Below are 21,206 nucleotides of genomic sequence, written 5' to 3' on the forward strand. Positions count from 1 at the left end.
TATGACCTGACTATAAACTGAGAGGCTCCTATCCTGGGGAGTTTTGTCCAGGTGTGACACAAATACTCCTTTAGGAAGAAAATTGGAGTAGGATTCTCTGACTCTTTTAGCTGCTGGAAAAGAAGATGACACATGAGATCAAACATGGCAAAATTATTTGTTTGTAGCAGCATACTAACATTTATACATCAGGATTTTGTCTTTTACAGCCTAAGGATTAAATTCAGGAAGGCAGGTGGTTATCTAGTGTGCACCACTATTCCACCTCCTGCATGTGTCCAAAACATGCAGCTTTCAGAGACCAAAAAGCAGTTTGTATAAAGGTGGCTGGGAAATTCTAGTGCCTCAGGGCACCTACAAGTGCTCTCAAGCAGAACTTCCCAACAGAGGGAGGTCACACCTTGTCTGTTTTCAGTGTTCCTTGGAACAGCAGTAAACCATGATCCAGAAACACTCACACATTGCATTTCTGTCATCCCAGCAGAAAGTCATGTCCTTTCTGACACCACACAAAAGGAATCTTAACAGACAGTGTAATCTTTTGGTTTAGAGATCAGCTGCTACCTTAATACCACAGCAGATACCTACAACTCTGGAAAAAGATCACAAACAGCTACCATGCACTTGCAGTTTTTATTACACAATATTTTATTGTCCCATTATTTTATCAGGAAACCTGCAATGCCATGCTGCATGCCAGTCTTACAGGAACAACCCCCCAAATGAAACCTCAAATCAACAGTCAAACAAAAAAAACCCACACAAAACTAACAAACAAACCCCCACATCCAGAGGATTGCTGCTGACCTGCACAGAGGCATGCAATATCAACAGGTACCATTTCAGTCCACATTGAGGCATGGTATGAGTTTATTCTCAAAATTTGTAATAATACATTGCTTTTGTCATTATGAAATCCTGTATGTAATTTGCATAAGGTCTAGTTCCTGCTATGGTTAATGCTTTTGGTACAGTTTGCTAAAAAATAATTCAGACCACTCCCTTCTTACAAACTACTTTAAATGCTTCCAAGAAGGAGCGAAATGATCACAGATTTTTGTGTGGTCTTTACAGAGGCAATCATCACCAAAAAAAAAAAAAAAATTATGCAAAGAAGAAGGATTATCACTTGTATTTTTCAGAAAAAAAGAAACCTGAAAACCTTACAAACACTTGAGACTTCCCAGTTACTTGGAAAATGCTATGGCATGTAAGCTGATCACTTCATCACAGGCATTGCTGCTGTTATTACCATAGCTTAGTTTTTATGGCACTGTGGCAATAGAATAGTTTCATCTGAGCAGATAAGGCACTAAAATTTAAGGATTAAAGGCTTGCATTTCAAAGATTAACATGAAGTTCACAAGCAGTATAAAAGTAGAGCAACTAGGGCTATTACTGCATCTTCTGTAATAAAACAATAGCAACTAGTTTTAACAAATTTCTGGACTGACATCAAAATATTTGTATTTAAAATATGTCTCAGCCTAAATAGACTGAAAACTTTTGGAAGTAAACTCTTGAAATTCCTTTCATTCTGATCCAGTATTTGGTCTCCTAGACTTCAGTTTAATCCAGATGCCTTTATTTGGACGAAGAATCAATTCTCCACATAAACCAAGCTCTTCTGGCTTTTGACACGATTCCACCCAAAAGCGCCGCAGGATGAGAGCTAGAAGAGTTTTCTCCTCCATTTGTGCAAAGCGCTGACCTATGAGTTACAGGGCAGGAAAAAAATTAGTTATTGTCAAGTTGCATCAACAGCTGCTGCACTTGCATGCTCACAGGACTTAAGAACAGAACTAGCTTTAGGCCAAAATCAAGGTCATATGGATACAAGTTACACTAGCACTTTTCTCTGCATGAAAACTCTGGCCTTCTTGGGACAATCCACAGTCCGTCCTCCTTCCCATAGTACACAGAACTCAAACAGCAACATGTAGTACTTCCATATGAAGTCAACCCTTCATATGGAACTACTACAAAACACAGCCTAGTCACGTCTCTTGAAAGGACTGGACAGGAGGGATGGATAGCAGACCAGAGCAGAAGATGCAGCACAGGCTCTGTGGGGAGAGAAAAATCTCATGGTTCTATATATGTGGAGAGGAGCAAAGGAGATGCAACTGCAATAGAATGACAGACAGACCTTCCACTGATTCCTTCAGTGATCATTAAGCCTCATACACACTGATGATTTGGTAACACAGAGGGCAAAGTTCAATTTACAATCCAGAGATAGGTGAAGGCAGAAACATGAGAACAGAAAAACGTGAGGGAAACCAAATCAAGTGGCACAAGGCAGTTCACAAAAACTAAAAAATGGAGATGGGACACAAAATACAGGGCTGAGAGCTTTTTATGTTCTCCCCTTTGTATTATATACACAGAAGTCTGTACATATGTACACACTATGCACTTTTGCAATTATAGTAATGAACCACCTCTCCTGCACATGTTCCTGCACACTCAGGAACTAGCTAGACATGTTATATTAAATTAGATTAAATTAAATTTCTCTTTGGAACAAGGAAAGACCTAGTTTACTGCTCTCATGGAAAAGGGCACTTACTACCACTGAGACAAATCAAAACAAACCAATTGTATCTCCCAAAACCAGAAACCAAAACAAACAAAGAAAACCAAAAAAACCAAAAGAAGTAATATTTCCCATTATCGTAACAGCATGACAACTTTTGGACATTCTGCATCTGCACTTAAAATCAGCGCAGGGAACAGTCTTTTCACATGTTCTATAATATAAACAACACTGCCTCTACTTGAAGCACAGATAAATGCCAAGCACCTCAGTGGCATCTGAAAGTGCTGACGAGTTCTGGGATGACAGAGAAGACACCAAATCAACTACAGTGTCAGAAATAGGGAAAGAATACATCAGTTGCAGATTGCATGCTTTGGACATCCAGCTCAGAACCTGAGAGAGACAAATGAACTGTTTCCAGAGCAAAACAGGTGTGGGACATGTGTCTTCTCTCATTCTGTGTTGCTGATTGCTGATACTGAGAATCAGAAATTAGGAAGCAATCATGTCCTAACACAGGAGCCCAAAAGCATGCTGCCAGGCTGCACAGCAGTGAGGAAGAAACATCAGTAGGATAGACACTTGTCCCTAGGAAGAAAGGAAATGCCTCAGAAGAAACAAATGGGGTAGCTCAACAGCATTAATATGAGTCTATGAACTAAACTCTTCTGAGAGAATTCAGGTCTATCTAATGGAAGTGTGTGGCTTGCAGGACATGCAGTGCCCAGATTCAGAGGTGGGGAATGAGGAAGAACACTATACAAACAGTACTCATTGCTGTCTCAGTTACCACATTCAAAAGCAGAACCTTACAAGGGCTTCCTCTCCAGATACATACCAATGCAGTTCCTGGGACCAGCTGAGAAGGGCACATAAGCATATGGGTGCCTTCCCTTAGAATTTTCAGGGAAGAATCGCTCAGGCCTGAACTCCTCCGGATCAGGGAAGACCTCAGGGTCTCTATGCAGGGCATAAGTTAAAACGAGGACGTTTGCACCTCTTGGTATCTGATATCCTCCTAAAGAGAGGAGAGAAGGGGAGAAGAAGAGTCAAAACAAAAACCAACAAGTGACTTCCTATACACAACAGAACAGTAAAAAATAAAACAATGCTGTCCTTTTCTTGGGAAACATCTCCACTGCAGAAATGCTAACAGAAGAGAAAAGTGGCAAAGACAGAACATCACTTACTAATGCAGCAATCCTCTCTCAAGGAACGAGCAAACATGGGAACTGAAGGGTAGAGACGAAGAGCTTCTTTCACAACACATTCAAGGTATCGAAGATTCTTCAAATCCTCCGTTGTAACGGGACGTTCAGTATTGTCTGTCCAAAAACAAACACAGGGATGACCAAGACCAAAACTCCCCATCTTTGGCTAAACAAACTCATCCTGGATCTCCCCAGAAACTCTCATCATGCACCAAGACTGCATACAAGAAGGTGTTACAAATATATTAAATATGCATATCTTGCCCCAAAGACATAAGTTTGGTTGTACACCCCAACAGACCTTCCCACACCCATCCCAAGCACCTCTAACTGCTGAAAGCTCCAGAAGGGCCACAAGGCATGCTCCTAAATCCCCTTCTACTTCTAGGCTTTGAACACATTTCCACTCACAAATGCAGCAAAACCCCAATGAAGGGGAAATGGACACTTACCAAACACCTCGTCCAATTCCCTGTGAACCTTCTTCTGAACTTCCGGATTACGTCCAAGCAAGTACAAGACCCAGTTCATAGCAGCTGCTGTTGTATCATGGCCCTACAGGTCCAGATTTACAAAGACATTCATTTCAACTCCATTCCCATGTACCAGTGGGCTTTGTAAATACTTAGGTGTGCAGTTGGTATGAAAAGTGAGACTTATCAGTCCCATCACCATGATAAAAACAGGAATCAAGAGTGAATGATTCAACTCACTATCAAGATAAAAGGTGATCCACAATTGTTCTGACAAAAGGGGAAAGTTTTGAAACAACTCAAGCAAAATCCCTTCTCTTCTGATTCTCAGGAGCTGCATGAACTATCAGTATCTACACAATGAATCAGATGTATACTCATCTTTTTGGTTACTGTCCAGTCAACATCTATGGGGGCCAGTGACTGTCACAGGAGAGATACAATGGAGACAACTTGCAACCTTTTCAAAAGTATCTAAAAATGGTTTTGTGAGACACAATACAGAAGCCATAGAAGAAAATACTTGGTTTTCTATGGGGATGGAATCAACTACTAGTTCCCAGCACTGTGGGAAGGAGAGGAAAAGAAAGCAGACACAAAACATGAACCAAAGAAGGGGCGAAAAAAAAACATAAAAAAGGGAGGAACAGAAAAGGGAAAAGTTGACCAAAAAAGAATCTTTATACTAAAAAAAGCACACTTGTGGTGAAGTTCAGGATGCTACTGTAGTACAGAAATGGCAAGATGAGAAGAGAGTTTCTCTTGGTTACAACAGTATTAATAAGATTCTATGAATTAAGCTCTTCTGAGAGAATTCAGGTCCATCTAATGGAAGTGTGCAGAAAACTTGTGGAAATCTTCAGATCCTCCCTTAGGGAATCAGACAAGAAGAAGAGCCTTGAAGATAATCAGAGGGATGGGACACATCTCCTATGAAGACAGGCTGAGAGAGTTGGAGTTTTTCAGCCTGGAGAAGACAAGGCTCTGGGAAGACCTGGCTGTGGCCTTTCAGTACTTAGAGAGGACTTACAGGACTTACACAAAAAAAAAAAAAAGAGGGAGTGTGACATTTTACATGAGCAGGTACGTATAGGAAAAGAGAGAATAATTGTAAACTAAAAGAGAAAAAAAAATAGATTAGATGTTAGGAAGAAATTTTTTACTCAGAGATTAGTGAAGAACATGCTGGCTAGAGAAGTTTTGAATGTCCTATCTCTCAAGGTGTTCAGGGACAGGTGGGATGGGGCCCTGGCAACCCACTCTAGTTGATGACATCCCTGACTATGGCAGGAGGGTTGTAATTAAATCATCTTTAAGGTCCCTTCCAACCCAAGCCATTCTAGGACAAGTTTCTACAAGATGAAGCACTGATGTACAGTGTACTACAGAACCAGAAGCCTGCAGGCAATGTAGCAAGGGAAAAAATGTGAGGAGACATGAAAAAATGCAAGTCAAAACAGTGAAACTATTTAGAGCTCTCTTCAGTGTTAATGAAGCTTGCAACAAAAGGCAAGAGCCCGTGGTCCATGTCAGCCTTTAAGTTTTCATTTCTCTCCTGCTTTCATGAGTAGACCCTGCTCACACAGGCAGAGTCTACCACATGTGCATTGTCCAAAGTTTTTCCAGGGCATACTAAGGCTTCTATCCTACCTCTGTAGAATAGAAACATTGAGATGTTCTCTAAGGGTTCCAGGGCTTAAATAACATCATGCTAAAAACAACATCCTGAACTGAGACAAGAGTCACCACCTGAAAATTCTGAATCTTGGGTTTGGAGGAAAAAAAACAAACAAAAAACTCCAGCAAATAAAACCTTCCAAAATAACAACAACAACAAAAGAACAATAAACCAATGGGTTCCTTGATTACCTCAAACATGAAAGTATCCACTTCCTCACGAATGTCCCTGTAGCTCAATTTTTTCCCTTCATCATCTGTTGCATTCAGCAGCATGTCCAGGAATGCTTTTCTCTTTTTGGAACCACTTTCTTCAGAGTTACCATCATTATCATGTTTCTTTTGCTGGGTGTTTTTAAGTTCTTCAGCTTTTTCTGCAATGACCTGAGATTAGAACCATTGCATCAGATGTGATGAATTCAGCACAAGCGCACTGTCTGCCTCATACAGTTTTGTCCTAACTTATCAAAACAACATCCATCTGTAGCACTCTATATGAGCTAGTTAGCTCAGCTGTCAACATTAGGTCATGAAATTTAACTGACTTTTTTATTAGTAGTGAATTATGACCAACCTTTCTTGCCCCAAGCAAAAGAATAAACCTTGAACAGCCTTTGTGCAATCAAGAAAATAGACAGCCAAGCTACATAAACAACTTGGGGGCCATCAAGAAGTGTAAACATAGCCAGAGTATCTGGAACACACCAATAATGAATGCCAACAGTGGTAACAGCATATGAAAAAAATCACCACAGTGTGATCACCAATAAGATCTTCTCTATCCCATCTGAGAACTAAGGAAGTATCTCACTTCCAACCTCCAAAAAACTCAGAAAACTGAAGAGAAGCCAGGGGATCCCAGAACCATGTGTCAAGGCTACACACAGTATTGCCGAACCCACTACACTAAAGCTTCCCAAATTTTCCCAAGTATGAGAGCAATGGCTGAATTTCCCTTTTTTAGGCCAAAGTACAGACCCAGTAACAGACATACATTTCTTATTGTTGCCATTGTTGTTGCAAAGTCAAAACAGAACCCTTCAATAAACTCGCATTGCTCTTAAAAACAACAAAATAATTTAAAAGGGTGTAGAGTATGCATTTCTGTTTGGAGGAATCACTGAATGGCAGAAAAAACGTACAGTTCCATGCACACACATTGTTTTCCTCATTTAACATGCATGTGTGTCACATATTGACTAATCCTTCACCTCAGTGCTTGCTCTCAGCACCTACATAGATGCAATTATTATTTATGGTCCTTTGTCATGTTCTATGATTTGGTTGTTTATATTCTTCAGTGCATCAGCCCAGCATGGGAAGAGTACAAGTGTTAAGAGCCTCTCTCATGACTCACTGCTGCAATTTCCAATAAAAGGCAGCAAGAAAAAAACCCACAATGTGGCTCATTATATGTAGCCAAAGATCAAAGATTATTTCCTTTGTCAAAGACATTGATACAATGACATCATAGGGTACATGCATTGGGAAAGCAGCCTCTCTGATACCGTCCTAATAAGAGATTTGGGAGGACAAACTTTGGTAAGAATAATGTAGGAATTATTTGGTGAGAGAAAGGGCTGTTACTTCCACAGTCTAACAAGGTGAGAGAACACTTTATTTTATGCCAAGTGAGTAATGCATGCCTAATGATTTCTGTATCAGAATGCCTCACTGCTGATGTGAGGACCAGCATGTGTTTGCTCCTCTCAGCAGTTCTGTTCTGAATAGGGGAAAATGAACACAGGCTTCAGTTTCTGAGGGCTGAAACCAGTGGCACTACCATGCAGATCCCTATGTTTACTGCTCCGAACTTGGAAGTGAGTTGTTGGACGTCATCCAGATGTGGAGCTTTTCAGGCAGAACAAGAGTTCAATGAATTTCTGTTGTTTATTTCAGTTTTCAAGGACCTGCAAGTTCTGGCACTCCCCTGGAGTAGTCTACTTTCTTGTTTAAATTCAGCAGAGATACTAAAAGGGAAGTCAGCTCTTGTCTTCTTTTCAGGGAATTCCTCAGCATCACAATAGAGAGACAGCATATCAAGGAGGCTGAACCTTATCCCCATTTGAAAGATCTGTGTGAAAAACTTTAATCCAACAATGAAAATTATCATTATAAATATTATAAGTAATTTTTTCTTTCAAAGACTCTGTACCATATCTGTAAAATTGTGAAGGATGTTGAGCTTCCTATTGTGCTCTCTTCCTACTTTGAACAACACATACAAAAAGTCAGGCCAAAGCCAAGGGCTCATCTGTCGCCGTTGGATTAGATCACCCATCCTAGGGACAAAACAATTATATCATGTAACATTACTTGACAAAAACACCAAATTATAGCACATTTCAAGAACAAACAAAAAAAACAAAACAAAACAAAAAAACCCAAAAAACAAAACAAAACTTCTATGTATCCTAATGAAGTAGAACTTAACATATTGTGTACGTTTAAACCCATTATTTGAAAGGAAGGCCATTCACATTTGTGTCTTGATTTTACACCATCTCAAAATTTCTGTCTACTTATCCCAGCCTCACCATGTTTTATTTCTTTAAGTATTGATATCTGAGAAGGACAGCATATTCTCATTTAGTCCAAATCCTCTTGAAACAGTCCTATTAAGTCATCCAATCCCATCACACCCCACTTCAGCAAAGCATTGACAGTCTTGTAAAGACTACTCAGGCCAGGCTCCCAAAATATCTGCCCCAAGAGCTCAAACAGTTTCTGAGAGTATTGCATTCCTACTTGAACGTCCAGACACCAGACTGCACATTAAAGGACTTAAAATGTATTTAAAATTAAAAATATGAGACTTCAAGTATGCTCAAACACAAGTAGAGTACATTTGGAAGGGCTGATTGTTATTGAAATTCAGCTCTTGCACATGCTTTAGCTGCAGAGTAATTATTATTGACTTCAAGCACACTTGTGCTACAATTTGGAAAAGGCCAAGGAAGTGATGATAATCAAACCTTTCAGACCTAGCCCTGTTTTTTATCATACCTGTCTCAACAAGCTCCATCAAAAGTTAAGAGTGAGATCATAGAATCACAGATGCATTTATGTTGGAAAAGACCTTGTAGATTGAGTCCAACTGTTAGCCTACTGTTAACCCAGTCTGTTGCTACACCATGATCCTATGTGCCGCAGGAACATGTCTTATCAAACACCTCCAGGGTATTTAGTGACTCAGGGTTAGTCTCTTCCAATGTTTTACATCCCTCCTTCTGACTCCCTGGCCTTCCTTTCTGACACCAGCAGCATTAATTCCAGCTCAACTGAAAAATAACTAAGGAAAATGTGCATTTACCTGTAGATAGCAGAAACATAGTCAGAATCCTTATTCTTCTGGGCACCCACATTCCTGCCCATTGCTGTTTCTAGGATGAAAACATCAACATTTCACAAGTACAAAAGTACAAAGTGAAGCAGTATACACAGTGAGTTACTACTACTCCCAGCTTCTGACTATCACCACCATCCCTTTGACAAGTGAATACACATATCCCTTTGCAGGGAATGAGCTTTCTTTGTATTTCCATGCCCAGGAATCCTGCTTCTCAAGAAAGCCTCACTTCAGACTGCTACCTCTGTCCTGCCAGTGCCAAAACTCAGCTGCTCAGTTGCAAGTAGTAAATCCTGGGGAAAAGGTTGACAAGGATGGAAATGTATTTAGAAAATATGCAGGGACATTGCTCTTCAATTATCTTACACAAACTGGCACCGCTAAACTCATGATCATCTGCATCATTCACAATTCTACCACAATAACTGAACAAGACTTACCACAAATAATATCAAGGGCACACAGAGTGATGTCCATAAAGACATTAAATGGCTCCTTGTCAACATGCTTCTCAAGTTTCTTCACCAAAATATTTCCTTGTTCATTCATGACCTCTAGAAAGTCACTCAAGATTGCAAAATGGAATGTGGGAGTTATCATCTTCCTCCGTGACCGCCACTTGTCTCCAGTGCTATAAAATTAATAGGGAGAAGGAAGGCTAAAAAACTCCAAGCCAAAAATAATATCCTCACCAATACAGGAAGTACTCAGTGAATACTGCAGCCTGGAAGAGATGGACACACTGTAGATGTCTCTTCAAGCTGTTCATAGCACCCCACAGAAGGAGCAAATGGAAATATTTCTTGCTCTAGGTCTCTTGGAAGCAGAATCCACCATTTCTCCAGCTGATCTCAACCAGTGGAGATGCCAAAAAGCCTCCAGACAGTACATCCTTGTTAGTCAGTGCACAGGCCCAGAGGGACCAAGCAGAAGCCAGCCAGAGGCCAAACCAGCTATTCAGCATCAAGGCCTCAACCACTCCACCCTCTCTCTCAATCAGTGGTTGTGCTTGCCTCCATTCACTGACCATGAAATGAGGCCTGCAGAGAACTAGGGCCTAGAGATATCATGAAAATGACTGCCTCAATGCATGGCTACAGTCTACTTACTTGGAGAAAGGCAATCACTTCCCACATGCTGGTGACAAGCATGGAGCCACAGTGAGTGTCACCAGCTTCCTGGGGGTCCCTGTTCGCTTTTTCTAAATAACATGCCCCAGCTGGCACTTCTGCTTACAGGGTAAAACTATCACACCACTGCACCTGTTAATTTGCTATTAGGGCACTCCACAGGCCAGCATATTGGCTTGCTGTCTGCCACTGCTGCCCCTAATCAGCAGAGACTGGAACATTCTCCTCCATTATGTTTGTGCAAGCACAAGAAAGTCAAAATACCTCTGTACATCTATGGAAGACAAAACAACCAGTAAGGAAGAACAGTGAGGATACACCATGCCTGATGTTCATGGACTTCGCCTCTGCACTCTGCTACTGATTAATTACTGCCTTCTTACAGGCCACGAACAAAACTCAGGATAAAATGCATGCCTTGTCCTATTCCATGAACTTGTACTTCCCACACCACATGATCACAGCTGGCTTTTACAATCCCATGGTCCCATCATAAAGCACGAGGAATCCACCTTTGAGGGCTCCAAACAAGCAACAAAGTTAACCACTAACACTGGGACCTGGACCTTTTTTCAAAAACCCAAAAGAGGCTCAAAGGTACCAAAGACAATCTATACTTACCTTGCTCTGACTATTGAATATCTGCATCATCCAGACCAATCCTTCCTTTCCCATTCCAAGACTGGAGGACACCAAGCGCTTATACTGCTGCTCCTCCCTTTCTCCACTCCTGATTTATGCTCCTACCCAGACTCATTTCTCATGATCCTCTACTTCATGAATGAAATAAAGGAAAGGGTGCACATACTCTCCGATCCTACCCCAAAGCATCGCCAACCTCAGGCCTATCCTACTGGTCTGCAATATGACCAGCTGAGATAAGCAATGCACACAATCTCTTTGTTCAGAAATACATACAGCATTCCTGCCATCAAGACCTCTTGTTATCCTATACCCTGCAAATTTCAAAAAGGTAGCAGTGCACATTCACTTCATTTTACATTATACCTTGTCAGAAGTCCAGTGCCCAGCCATGGATGTAGGAATTTGTATAGGTATGATTTTTCTATATGTTTTGAACTGTTCAGAATAGCCTGTCAGAAAAATTAACAGTGAGAAAAAAATATTACTTGTTAGATGGAGAGAGATTTCTTCACTATTTCTTCAATAAACACTCCAACAGACAAACAACACTGTCTTACTAGAACAAGGACAATCACTGTCGGCAGCAAAACTTATGACTACATTTCATGGCATCAAAACAGACTCAGTAAGTTTTAATGCAGAAGTCTGTAAAGAGACACAAGCACTGCAACCTGAATTTCATGATGTTCTATCCTTATTTCAGTGGTCCTATATTCCCTGCTATCTGCTTGTTTGTTCCAATCTTGGGAGTAGAAGCTTTCGCACATGTGAAAACCAAGCTAAAGGAGATGCTTCTTTGATGCTTTCATTTGCAGGTTATCTTCAGTATTCCCCATAATGCCCTATGACTATGCCTTTTTATATTCCTTTACTTTATGCCTTTGTTTACCACTAACTCAGAGGACTATCCCAAAGCAAATCAGTCCAAGCCCCTTTTAATAAAAATTACATTGAGTAATAGAAGTAACATGTTGAGCACTGCTCTGCATCCCAGTAGAATACACAGGAGACCAGCATACTCACCTCCACACTGTCAGGGTGATACAAAAATATGACAGGCACTGGTCCTATCCAAAGTTTGAACAGTGGCCAACTTCTGAACTTTTCAGTATAAAACTCTATCTGTTTAAAAAAATCTGGAGTAGAAAATCAGAGCACAGCTTCAACAAGGGGAATTTACAAAATAAGCAAGGCTTCTGTAATGAACTCCAGCACCCAAGCCCTGCAATTGTGATTTTCTTGTAGTTTTAACCTGCTGCTGTGACCTAGCAGCATTATTTTACACTTGTGGATTTTAAAATTCAGGTATCCTAATCTCTTTAGGCAGAGGAGAGCACCATTTATGCCACAGATCAACCTGAGGGACACCACTGCTGTCCAGCTGCCAGTTGTACTTCACACCAGTGAGCTCACCAAACCAGCAAATACTCGTCCCACATTCTTTTGCAATTATCCAGTCCATATCTTGTCCATTCAGCTAGAGAGAAAGCATGGGAGACAGCTGAATCTGCTGGCAGGGTAAGAAGAGTCAATGGTGTTTGATTTAATTCAAAAAAGTCTTTGACACTATCTCATCATAGAAGACAATCAGGTTCATTCCACAATATTAGAGTGGGGACTACTCTCAGGATGTTCAAGGATTAAACACTTTGCCCTTTCAGAAACAAGCTTAAACAACTGATACCTTTACAAGCCTCTGCAGAGTTGAAAATTCAAAGATCCCCAAATCAAAGAAAAAAAAAGAAAAAAAGATAGTTTCCTAATAGATGCCCAAATACAGCTTTCCCTAGACTTACAAAAAGTTTTAATGACACCTCATTCAACACGATTCAGTGTCAGATTATTTTACTATTTTTAAAATATTTTTCCAAACATTGCTGTGATTAAAATAGCCCATCTTCCAGCAACTGTCTAGCAATTCCAATTAAAAAAATCCTCATCATATGAAAAGCTATTTTCATCTCTGTTATAGAACACTACCCTTTCCTTTTTAAAAGTTTTTTTTGTTATATTTTTAATAAAAAAGATTATAAATTACAAACTTTACCCATTTTTACATAAATAAACAAGAACAAAGAAGGCTGGACATGGAAGATATGTGATTCCTTAACTAAAACACAGGAGCTATGTGGTTTCTGCTAACAAATGAGATTAGGGACTACACAGAACATCAGAGTTCACATCAAATTGCTTTCTGGAGACAGAAGCAATTTTCCAGTTTGCTTTGGATTTTTAAAGATTTTTCTAAAAAGAGGATAAGAAAGAAAAAAGAAAAGATTAATCTCTCAGTCCAGCTCATATAAACATCCTATCATCCTCCTACTGCTTCCCCAAAGTCAACTTTGTGGAAATCTGCCTGCCCTCACATCCACCGCAGTTGTCTCATATTTGTCCTTAGATGTGGGACTGGATCCAGAGGAAAGATATGACAGTGTTCCTTGTGAACAGAGGCACCGTGTCTCAGCATGGGCCAGCACTTGGCAATTTGTGTTCCAGTGCTGCACTCTCACTTGACTTCACCATGCTCCCATGACCCATTAGTACTCTCTTCTGGCAGCATACACAGAAGCACAGCCAGCAACACATGCACAGAGCAGAACTGGCATACACAGGCATCACAAACACACACAGAGGAGTGTGGCAGCAGACTCAGCAACACTTTCATACCACAAACTCCTTAAGAAATATGTTCCTGTTAGAATATGAGTACCAAATGGAAAAGGAACTTCCAGCACATTAGTGCTCTCTCATGCACCTGGCAAAAAGAAGGTCCCATTAATCAGTTCAAGAACAAAAGAATTTGCTTTTGCATGATGCACCATAAATGCTCAGCAAGTTCTTTCACACTCAACACATAAATCTAAGTCACTGATGATTCTGGAAGTGAGCCCAGGTAAAAACAATTTGGCATGCTAAAGTCCCTAGCACATGCTTGCTTGGGGGAAGGTAATTGTTTCAAGCTTTGTCTGGATCACAGCCAAAAAAGTCATGAGAACATAGTGTTCAACTTTGTGAAGCAGCATTTCCTGCAAGAGCCCACTGCACACCGCCCTCTCACTCAAACACATTCCACAGCGTTCATGCTCCGTCCTACCAACAACTTAACAGTCTGAGCCCAGCAGCAGCTGCTGACAGATTTAACCTCCAGTTAGTCTTTGAGACCAATAATAATGTCACATTTATGCAGCTCCTCTCCTTTCCTCTTCACTGCCCACTCCTCACACTGTTCGCCTCTGCACGTTGCCCAGAGAGACCTAAAGGCAACAGCACATCCTTTGATACCCCACTCTGCTTCCACAGCTCAGCCACAAAAGCACCTCACCACCACTGGCTCCTCCAGCAAAGCCCAGGCAGTGCAGGGACCTCACAGCTGGGCTACAGTGTGAGCTGGCATTACCTTCTCCTTTCCGCTCGAAGAGCAGGGCATTTCCCAGCACAGGATAGCAGGGGCTGGCACCCGGGATGGACTTCAGCATCCGCCATTGCCTCCAGTATTCCATCAGGGAGGGCAGGGAGCACACAGTCACTGTTGTCACAAGCAGAGCAATGATGCCAGCTCCCCATGGCAGCAGCTGGGGTCTCCCTGAGAGTCCTTCCACGACGTCCATCATCAACTCTCAGCCTCCTGCCCTGAGCCTTGATCCCTGCTGCAAAACTGGTGCTGCCTGTACTCGGCACTGCAGAGAAGTTGGCCAGAAGAGCAGGAGGCGGAGCCACCACACAAGCCACTGGCGTAGCTTCTGGCCAAGAAAATAAACAGAGTCGAAAGACACTCTTACGGAGACGCTGCATTCTAGCATTTCCTGGTGGCAGGAAGCCAGAGGCAACAGTCACTTGGTTCGAGCCAAGTGATGAGCGAGAACCTTCTTTGCAGGCCATGCAATACCTCACAAGGAAAAAACAAAGTACCATCAAGAGAAAAAACACCTCTTTGCTGATTTGGGATAGATGAGTTTTCTCAATATCATCTTTCTCAATCTGTTCTCAGGTGCTCAACACCATTTTGCCATAGAGAACTGCTCCAGTGCTGTCCAACATAACTAAAGGGCCAGATGGAGAATACCCTTTTTCAGCTGGTTTGATGGCTTCAAAGGGTTACAAAAACCAAAGCCCATAAAGACCCTGATGAACAGCAGCACCTCAAAGCATACTGATGCTTCTCAGCTCAAATGGCCTTTACTGATCTCATTGTTGAAGCTCAGGCACAGGCTAAAGAGTACCAGTAAAACAACTGGCAGCACCAGCACCCGTGCCCCAACTTGCAAAGTGCCTGGGTACTCACAGTACCAAACCCACCATAAACACTGCTGCCCCTCCTGCCTCAGGAGGATCCAGGGTCTGTTCTCACTGCTGCAGGGCTACTCAGCATCTGTTTCTCAAAGTGGGTGCTCAGAAACCTTTTGGTCAAACAGAATTTTGGTAGAGGCAGCATGGTTCACAGCCAATTCACAAAACTTTACCCTCCAAATAAAGCACAAATGGTATGTGTGTATGGCCATAGTCACATTTATCCTCTTTGCTTTGTACCAAAAATGACTGCACTGACTGCAAAAGCATTTTTAGCAAATCAACAAATAGCATAAACAAAACAACTAAGATAAAAACTAACAGAAAGCTCAGAACATCAGAAGTTAAGTAAGTTTCTGTGACCCTTGGCATCAGAGGAGGGTAAATTTTGGCACTTTGTTCTTGCAATCTCCCAGCAGAGACTTTATCATAAACGCTGACTGCTATATCTTTCTGCACAGTAAACAGCTGGAAATGAACTTTGCTACTCTTGCTGTTATTTGTAATGGCTTGTGACAGAAAGCAGCAGATATATACCCAGTCTTGCAAACACATAGGCAAGTTAGACAACCATCAGTCCCATTTTTTGTACAGGTGACAACTTAGGAAGGAAGCAAGCACACAGGACAAAGAGACTCACCTTTTGTATTTCTAACACAGAGATCAGCTGAATAATTATACTCTCATATTTACAAAAAGTCTTGCAGTTTGTTGCCTTAATTGCACCAATAATTAGATTAAATGACTATCTGTGCTTCTGAGTCAAAAATCTGTACTTCTAACTGCTGATTACTCCTTCTACAGGAAAAACAAAAAAACCCAAACACCAAAAACCAGAAAAACCCCGTGAAACAGCAGGAAGGTGGAAAGGCATTGGGAAAGCAGTAGGGAACACTGCAAAGCAAACATTGCAGCATCCTCCCAGCAGCTGGCATTGGTGATGATGTTAATAAAAACCAGCAGAAACACTGGAATGAGACATAAAAGATATATACCCAACAAACAAGAAATGGGAGGTCTAGCATCTTTGAGGCCTAATTATGTCACCAAGACTTGGAATCATAACAAAACTTGGAGGATGCTCTGCAGATTGTGATCAGCATTTCCTTTTTACCCTGGGAACTATTGTTCAGTGTTGGATTTCTGTGAGCACTCCACTGATTAGTGAATCTTTGCTTTTATAAATCCTTGTAACAGTGCAAACCTGTTCTTCTTCAGCCTCTTGCATAAGTGGAAGACTATCTACCTGTGCTGGCAAAAGACAAGCAACTTGTTAGGCAGCTGTGTCAGCCATGAAACACAATGACAACACAGGCTTCTGCTGGTCCCTAGAATGAAGCTTGGATTCTTCAATAAGAAAAACTAATAAAATCATCATTAGCAACAAGAAAAAAAACCAAAACAAAACAAAAACAAAGCAAAGCAAGTCTAAAGCAGATCTGATACAACAGAGGGGGGTTCCTGCTGGCTCTACTCTGGATCCACTGCAGAACATAGCAGAGCTCAGCAGCCAAGCTGAAGTACAAGCTGAATAGCTCAGCAGCCCAGCTGGACAGAAAAGTACACAACCCATTCTGAAAAACTGGTTTTTTCTTAAGAAAGGCTTTCTTAGCAAGAGCTTCTCTCAAACACACACCATTGCAACATGATTAACCCTTATGCAGAAAGCTACTCTAAAATAAACAGGATATTTGTAGACATCAATAGCCATCACCTAGACAAAGAAAACGTAACACAGTATGTCTCCATTTCAAAATATGTCATCAGCTGGACAGGTGGAGAGCTCAGAGATCTCACCAGTCCTCAGAGAGGAATTTTAGGGCCTGATACTAAATTTCATGTTCAAACAAGGCTACTAAAGGTTCATACCTGAAGTCTAGTCTTCCAAGAACAAATCCTGAGGAAGACTCCAGCTTCAAATCCTTCTGTGGGCACTTTCTCACACAGCTAAAGGATATTAACAGCATTTGTGACACAGACCACAGCTGTTTTTCAGAGACACTGACTGGTTTGATGCCGCCTCCATCAAGCATACCTTGCTTGGTTTCTGCAACCCAGGGTTTACTGTACAGCAGCAACTGTTTGGCTCCTTCACTACAAGACATTTTACATGGATGAATTGTCCGCAACAGAATACAAAAGCCTGCCTGCTAAGAAATCATAATCTTCCCTACCAGGATAAAAATGTGACTTACAATAACAGAGACCACCACTCATGCCCCAGAACACGGGCTACTGTTTCACAGCAATTCTGATAAGGTGGTAGTTGTGTTTGCATAACTAATAGACAACACTAAGTAGCTACCAAAGCACCACACCTGTATTTATCAATGTTTCTAGGAAAGGACACACTCCCAAGCTGGATGATCACAACTCCTCCAAGGTCACAAGTGAAGATTCCGCCCACTTCTTTGTGATTTGGCTAGATTGTACAGGGCCGCCCTTGCTAAACTCCAGCAAGTTTAAAGAAAGCATGTAGCAGCATGCAACACACTACATGAAGTGAGCCAGAAGTCATGAAGAATGAATAAACAGGGCAGTTTAATGCTAGGAAAAACTTGTGGGGCACAGAAGCACAGCACTGCAAATCTGCTACCTGCATTCTTGCAGCATGGAAGATTTGGTATCAGTATTTGCTCTAGGAAGTTCTTTGTCCACATTTCATGTGCATGCACATAACACAGTCATAGCTGTACATCCTCTTAGAAGCTGATGTGGGTTAGCCTTGGCCAGCAGTCAGACCCCCCATTCACTCCCCTCCCTCAACAGGACACAAAAGCTTATGAGCCAAAATAGACTGAAAGATTGCTTATTGGTTACCATCTTGGGCAAAACAGAGCCAAATTTGGAAATTCAATTTAATTTACAGGCAGTTAAAAACAGATAATGAGGAAGCTAAAGCCAAAGACAAAAGTTCCTCTCTGCTGCTCCCTCCTCATTCCTTTCTTGTGCTCCAGCATAGTTTCTCCACATGCTGCTGAGGAATCTCTGCTCTGGAACCTGGACCATTCCTTCCTCCTCCTTCAGAGCTTGGTGTTTGCATTGCTGTTTCCCTCTCTTTTCCCTCCCCACACTTCTCTTCTTAGGTTTTTTTTTTGTACACTTGTAAATACTTTTTCACTGAAGTGCCACTGGTTTGGCTGCTTAGCTCAGCTGTGTCCTGCAGTGGATCCAGAGTGGAGCCAGCAGGAACTGTTCTCCTCTCTAGCCTTTTCTCAGAGAGGCCACCCCAGTAGTAGCCCTGCTAGTGACACCATGACATCTCCACTCAGCTGAAAAGCCTACCATGAAAACAATCACAAGATTGAAAGGAAAAATAGGGGTGAAATATCCTTCACATCAGCCCCTAGTGAAACCGGAAATGTCAGTAACAAAGTGATGGATGCATGAAAACTGTCAACAACATTAAATATTTGGGAACTACACAGGTACTTTTCCTTATAATGTTCAGGGAAGAATCACTCAGGACTAAACTCCTCCAGGTCAGGGAAAATCTCGGTAGGGCACAAGTTATAACAGGAATATTTGTACCATTCAATACTTGAATGGTACAAATATTCACCTAGGAGAAAAGGGAAAGGAAGAAGGATCAAAACAGCAAATAGGTGGCTATCTATAACTGCTTTACCATAAAATAAAAAAGAGAAAAACCCTACCCTTTACCTGGAAAACCTTCTAAGTACTCTCTCCTGCAGACACTGTAGCACCCATTCCAGCCACCTCCGGCTACCTAAAACCCTAGAATGGCCACACGGTGCATTCCTATCTCAATTTCTTCAATCTTGATAAAGGAAGAATGGAAAACTTACCAAACACCTTGTCCCAGTTCTCTGTTCTCTGGGTTTCAGGATTACATCCAAGTAAGCAAAAAGCCATGGCGAGGGTGTGCAGAGATGAAGTTAGAAAAGCAAAACCTCAGCTCAAATGGAAATTTGTGAGATGTCAAAAACTACAAGAGTTCTGCAAGTACTATCATGGCTTAGACCATGACAAAGTACCATGCATACACCCCATCCCAGTGGAACAGAGTAGAGTATCAGGGAAAAAATAAAACCTATGGGTGGAGATAAGAAAAGTTTAATGATTTAAATATAATAAAGTAAAATGAAAACAGGAAAATAAGAGAGAGGAACAAAGCCTAAGAAACACAAGCAATTACACAAAACAATTCCTTACCACCCACTGACCTCAGTTCAGCCCCAAGCAGCAACAGGTCCCTTCCAACCACCCCCCACCCCAGTTCATGTACTGAGCAGGGCCTTCTGTGATATGGAATATCCCTTTGACCAGTTGGGGTCAGCTGTCCTGACCATGCTCTCCCACCACTTCTTGTGGAGCCTCTCACTGGCAGAGCATGGGGCACTGAAAAGTCTTTGCTATTGGGCAGATGCAACTTAGCAAGAACTAAAACATTAGGGTGTAATCAACATTATTCTCATACCAATTTAAAACAGAGCATTGTGCCAGGTATGAAGATGAAAATAAATTCTATGCAAGGTGAAACCAGGATAGGTATGTAAACAAGAGGAAACAGAAGGAAAGTATTTTCCTGATGTTTAAGATGAGAGATTAATTAGTCACCAACAAGGCTGAAAAGGCAGAGGTACTCAACCCTTTCTTCATCCTTGTCCTTCTGTCAGCTCCAGGCCTTGTGAAAAAATTCTGGCTGATGTAAACACAGACCCAGTATCTGTGAAGGAAGGGTTGGTGTGTGAGCTATTAAAGGAGCTTGACCTCTACACATCAATGTGCTCTTGACAATATCCAACCAAGGAAAGTTGGCCAATATAGCTGTGGGGGCACTCTCCATAATTTTTGAGTTGTGGTATTTGGGGGACATCCAAGAAGACTAAAAGAAGGCTAATGTCACTCCTGTCTACAAGGACTTCAGAGAGGACTCAGAAAACTATAGGCCCATCTGTATTACTTCATTCCCTGGGAAACCTATGGAAAAAATTTTCCTGGGCGCTGTTGCAAGTCAAATGGAACCCATGATTAGGAAAAGCCAGCACAGACTGACCAAGGACAAATTTTGCTTGACAAACCTGATTGCCTCTTACAACAAATGAACGTTGTCTACCTGAGTATCTCCAAGGCTTTTGATATGGTTTCCCATGGCCTCCTCCTACAGAAATGTGTATGTGATGGCGTGGATCTGTGATCCATGCAGTGGGCTGGAAACTGGCTGCCCAGCCACACCTGGAGGGTGGTGGGAAATTGCTCCCTCTCACCCTGGCAACTGCCACAAGTGGAGTCCCCCAGGGAACGACAGTGGGCCCAAGGCTGTTTAGTATCTTCATCAGTGGTTGGGATTATGGGATCAACTTCATATACTCAGATGAAGTTTGTCAGTGATACCAACTGAGTGAGGCAGTGGACACTTTGGAAGGGAGAGCCAGCCTGCAGGAAAACCTGGACAGGCTAAAAAATTAGGCTAACAAGAGCCTTATGAAGCTAGTAAGGACAAATATAAGGTCCTGCACATGGAAAAACATAATCCAGGAGAGCAGCACAGGCTGGGGATCTACCTGGCTAAGGAAAAGCTCTATGGACAAGCATCTGAGGGTCCTGGTGGACAAGCAGTTCAGTGTGAGTGAACAGTTTGTTGCTGTAGCAAAGAAAGCCAATACAAGACTTGGCTGCATCAATGCCAGGAGAAATAAAGTAACTATGACATTCTACTCAGTTCTGGTCAGGCCACATCTGAATATTGAGTTCAGTTTTGGTCCCTGCTATACAAAAAAGATGTGGACAGGGTGGAGAAGGTGCAGTAAAGGGCAATAAAGATGACCAAATTACTGGGTAGCCGGTCGCACGAGGAAAGGCTGAGAAAACTGGACTTTTCCAGCTGGGAGAAAATAAGCTTAGGCACACCTTATTACTGTGTTCCTG

The 21,206-nt window shown here is 41.8% G+C and overlaps 1 protein-coding gene across 1 annotated transcript; it reads right to left on the minus strand.

Moving 5' to 3' along the window:
* Nucleotides 1-852: 852 nt before the first annotated feature.
* LOC128948454 (cytochrome P450 4V2) lies at nucleotides 853-16,397 on the minus strand. Its single transcript, XM_054293179.1, has 12 exons — nucleotides 14,955-16,397; nucleotides 14,425-14,767; nucleotides 12,051-12,163; nucleotides 11,391-11,476; nucleotides 9,693-9,883; nucleotides 9,217-9,286; nucleotides 8,059-8,185; nucleotides 6,096-6,287; nucleotides 4,206-4,308; nucleotides 3,733-3,867; nucleotides 3,381-3,560; nucleotides 853-1,711 (listed from the first exon to the last, which is right to left on the minus strand). Exons 2-12 carry the CDS (start codon nucleotides 14,636-14,638, stop codon nucleotides 1,533-1,535), a joined length of 1,590 nt encoding a protein of 529 aa, XP_054149154.1. The 5' UTR covers nucleotides 14,639-14,767; nucleotides 14,955-16,397; the 3' UTR covers nucleotides 853-1,532.
* Between the last annotated feature and the right edge of the window lie 4,809 nt (nucleotides 16,398-21,206).

Source organism: Melozone crissalis, unplaced genomic scaffold (genome assembly GCF_028551555.1).
Source record: "Melozone crissalis strain CALT ecotype California unplaced genomic scaffold, PUWL_Pcris_2 ptg000006l_1, whole genome shotgun sequence".
Lineage (NCBI taxonomy): Eukaryota > Metazoa > Chordata > Aves > Passeriformes > Passerellidae > Melozone > Melozone crissalis.

Bases quoted from the DNA above. Each gene is read 5' to 3' on its own strand.
- LOC128948454 (XM_054293179.1), bottom strand. From the start codon at position 14,638: ATGATGGACGTCGTGGAAGGACTCTCAGGGAGACCCCAGCTGCTGCCA. The intron at 3,868-4,205 runs GTAAGTGTCCAT...GTTTTTGGACAG, and splicing joins GGAATTGGACGAGGTGTTTG to ACAATACTGAACGTCCCGTT. The intron at 1,712-3,380 runs GTATGTATCTGG...TGTAACTCATAG, and splicing joins TGGTCCCAGGAACTGCATTG to GTCAGCGCTTTGCACAAATG.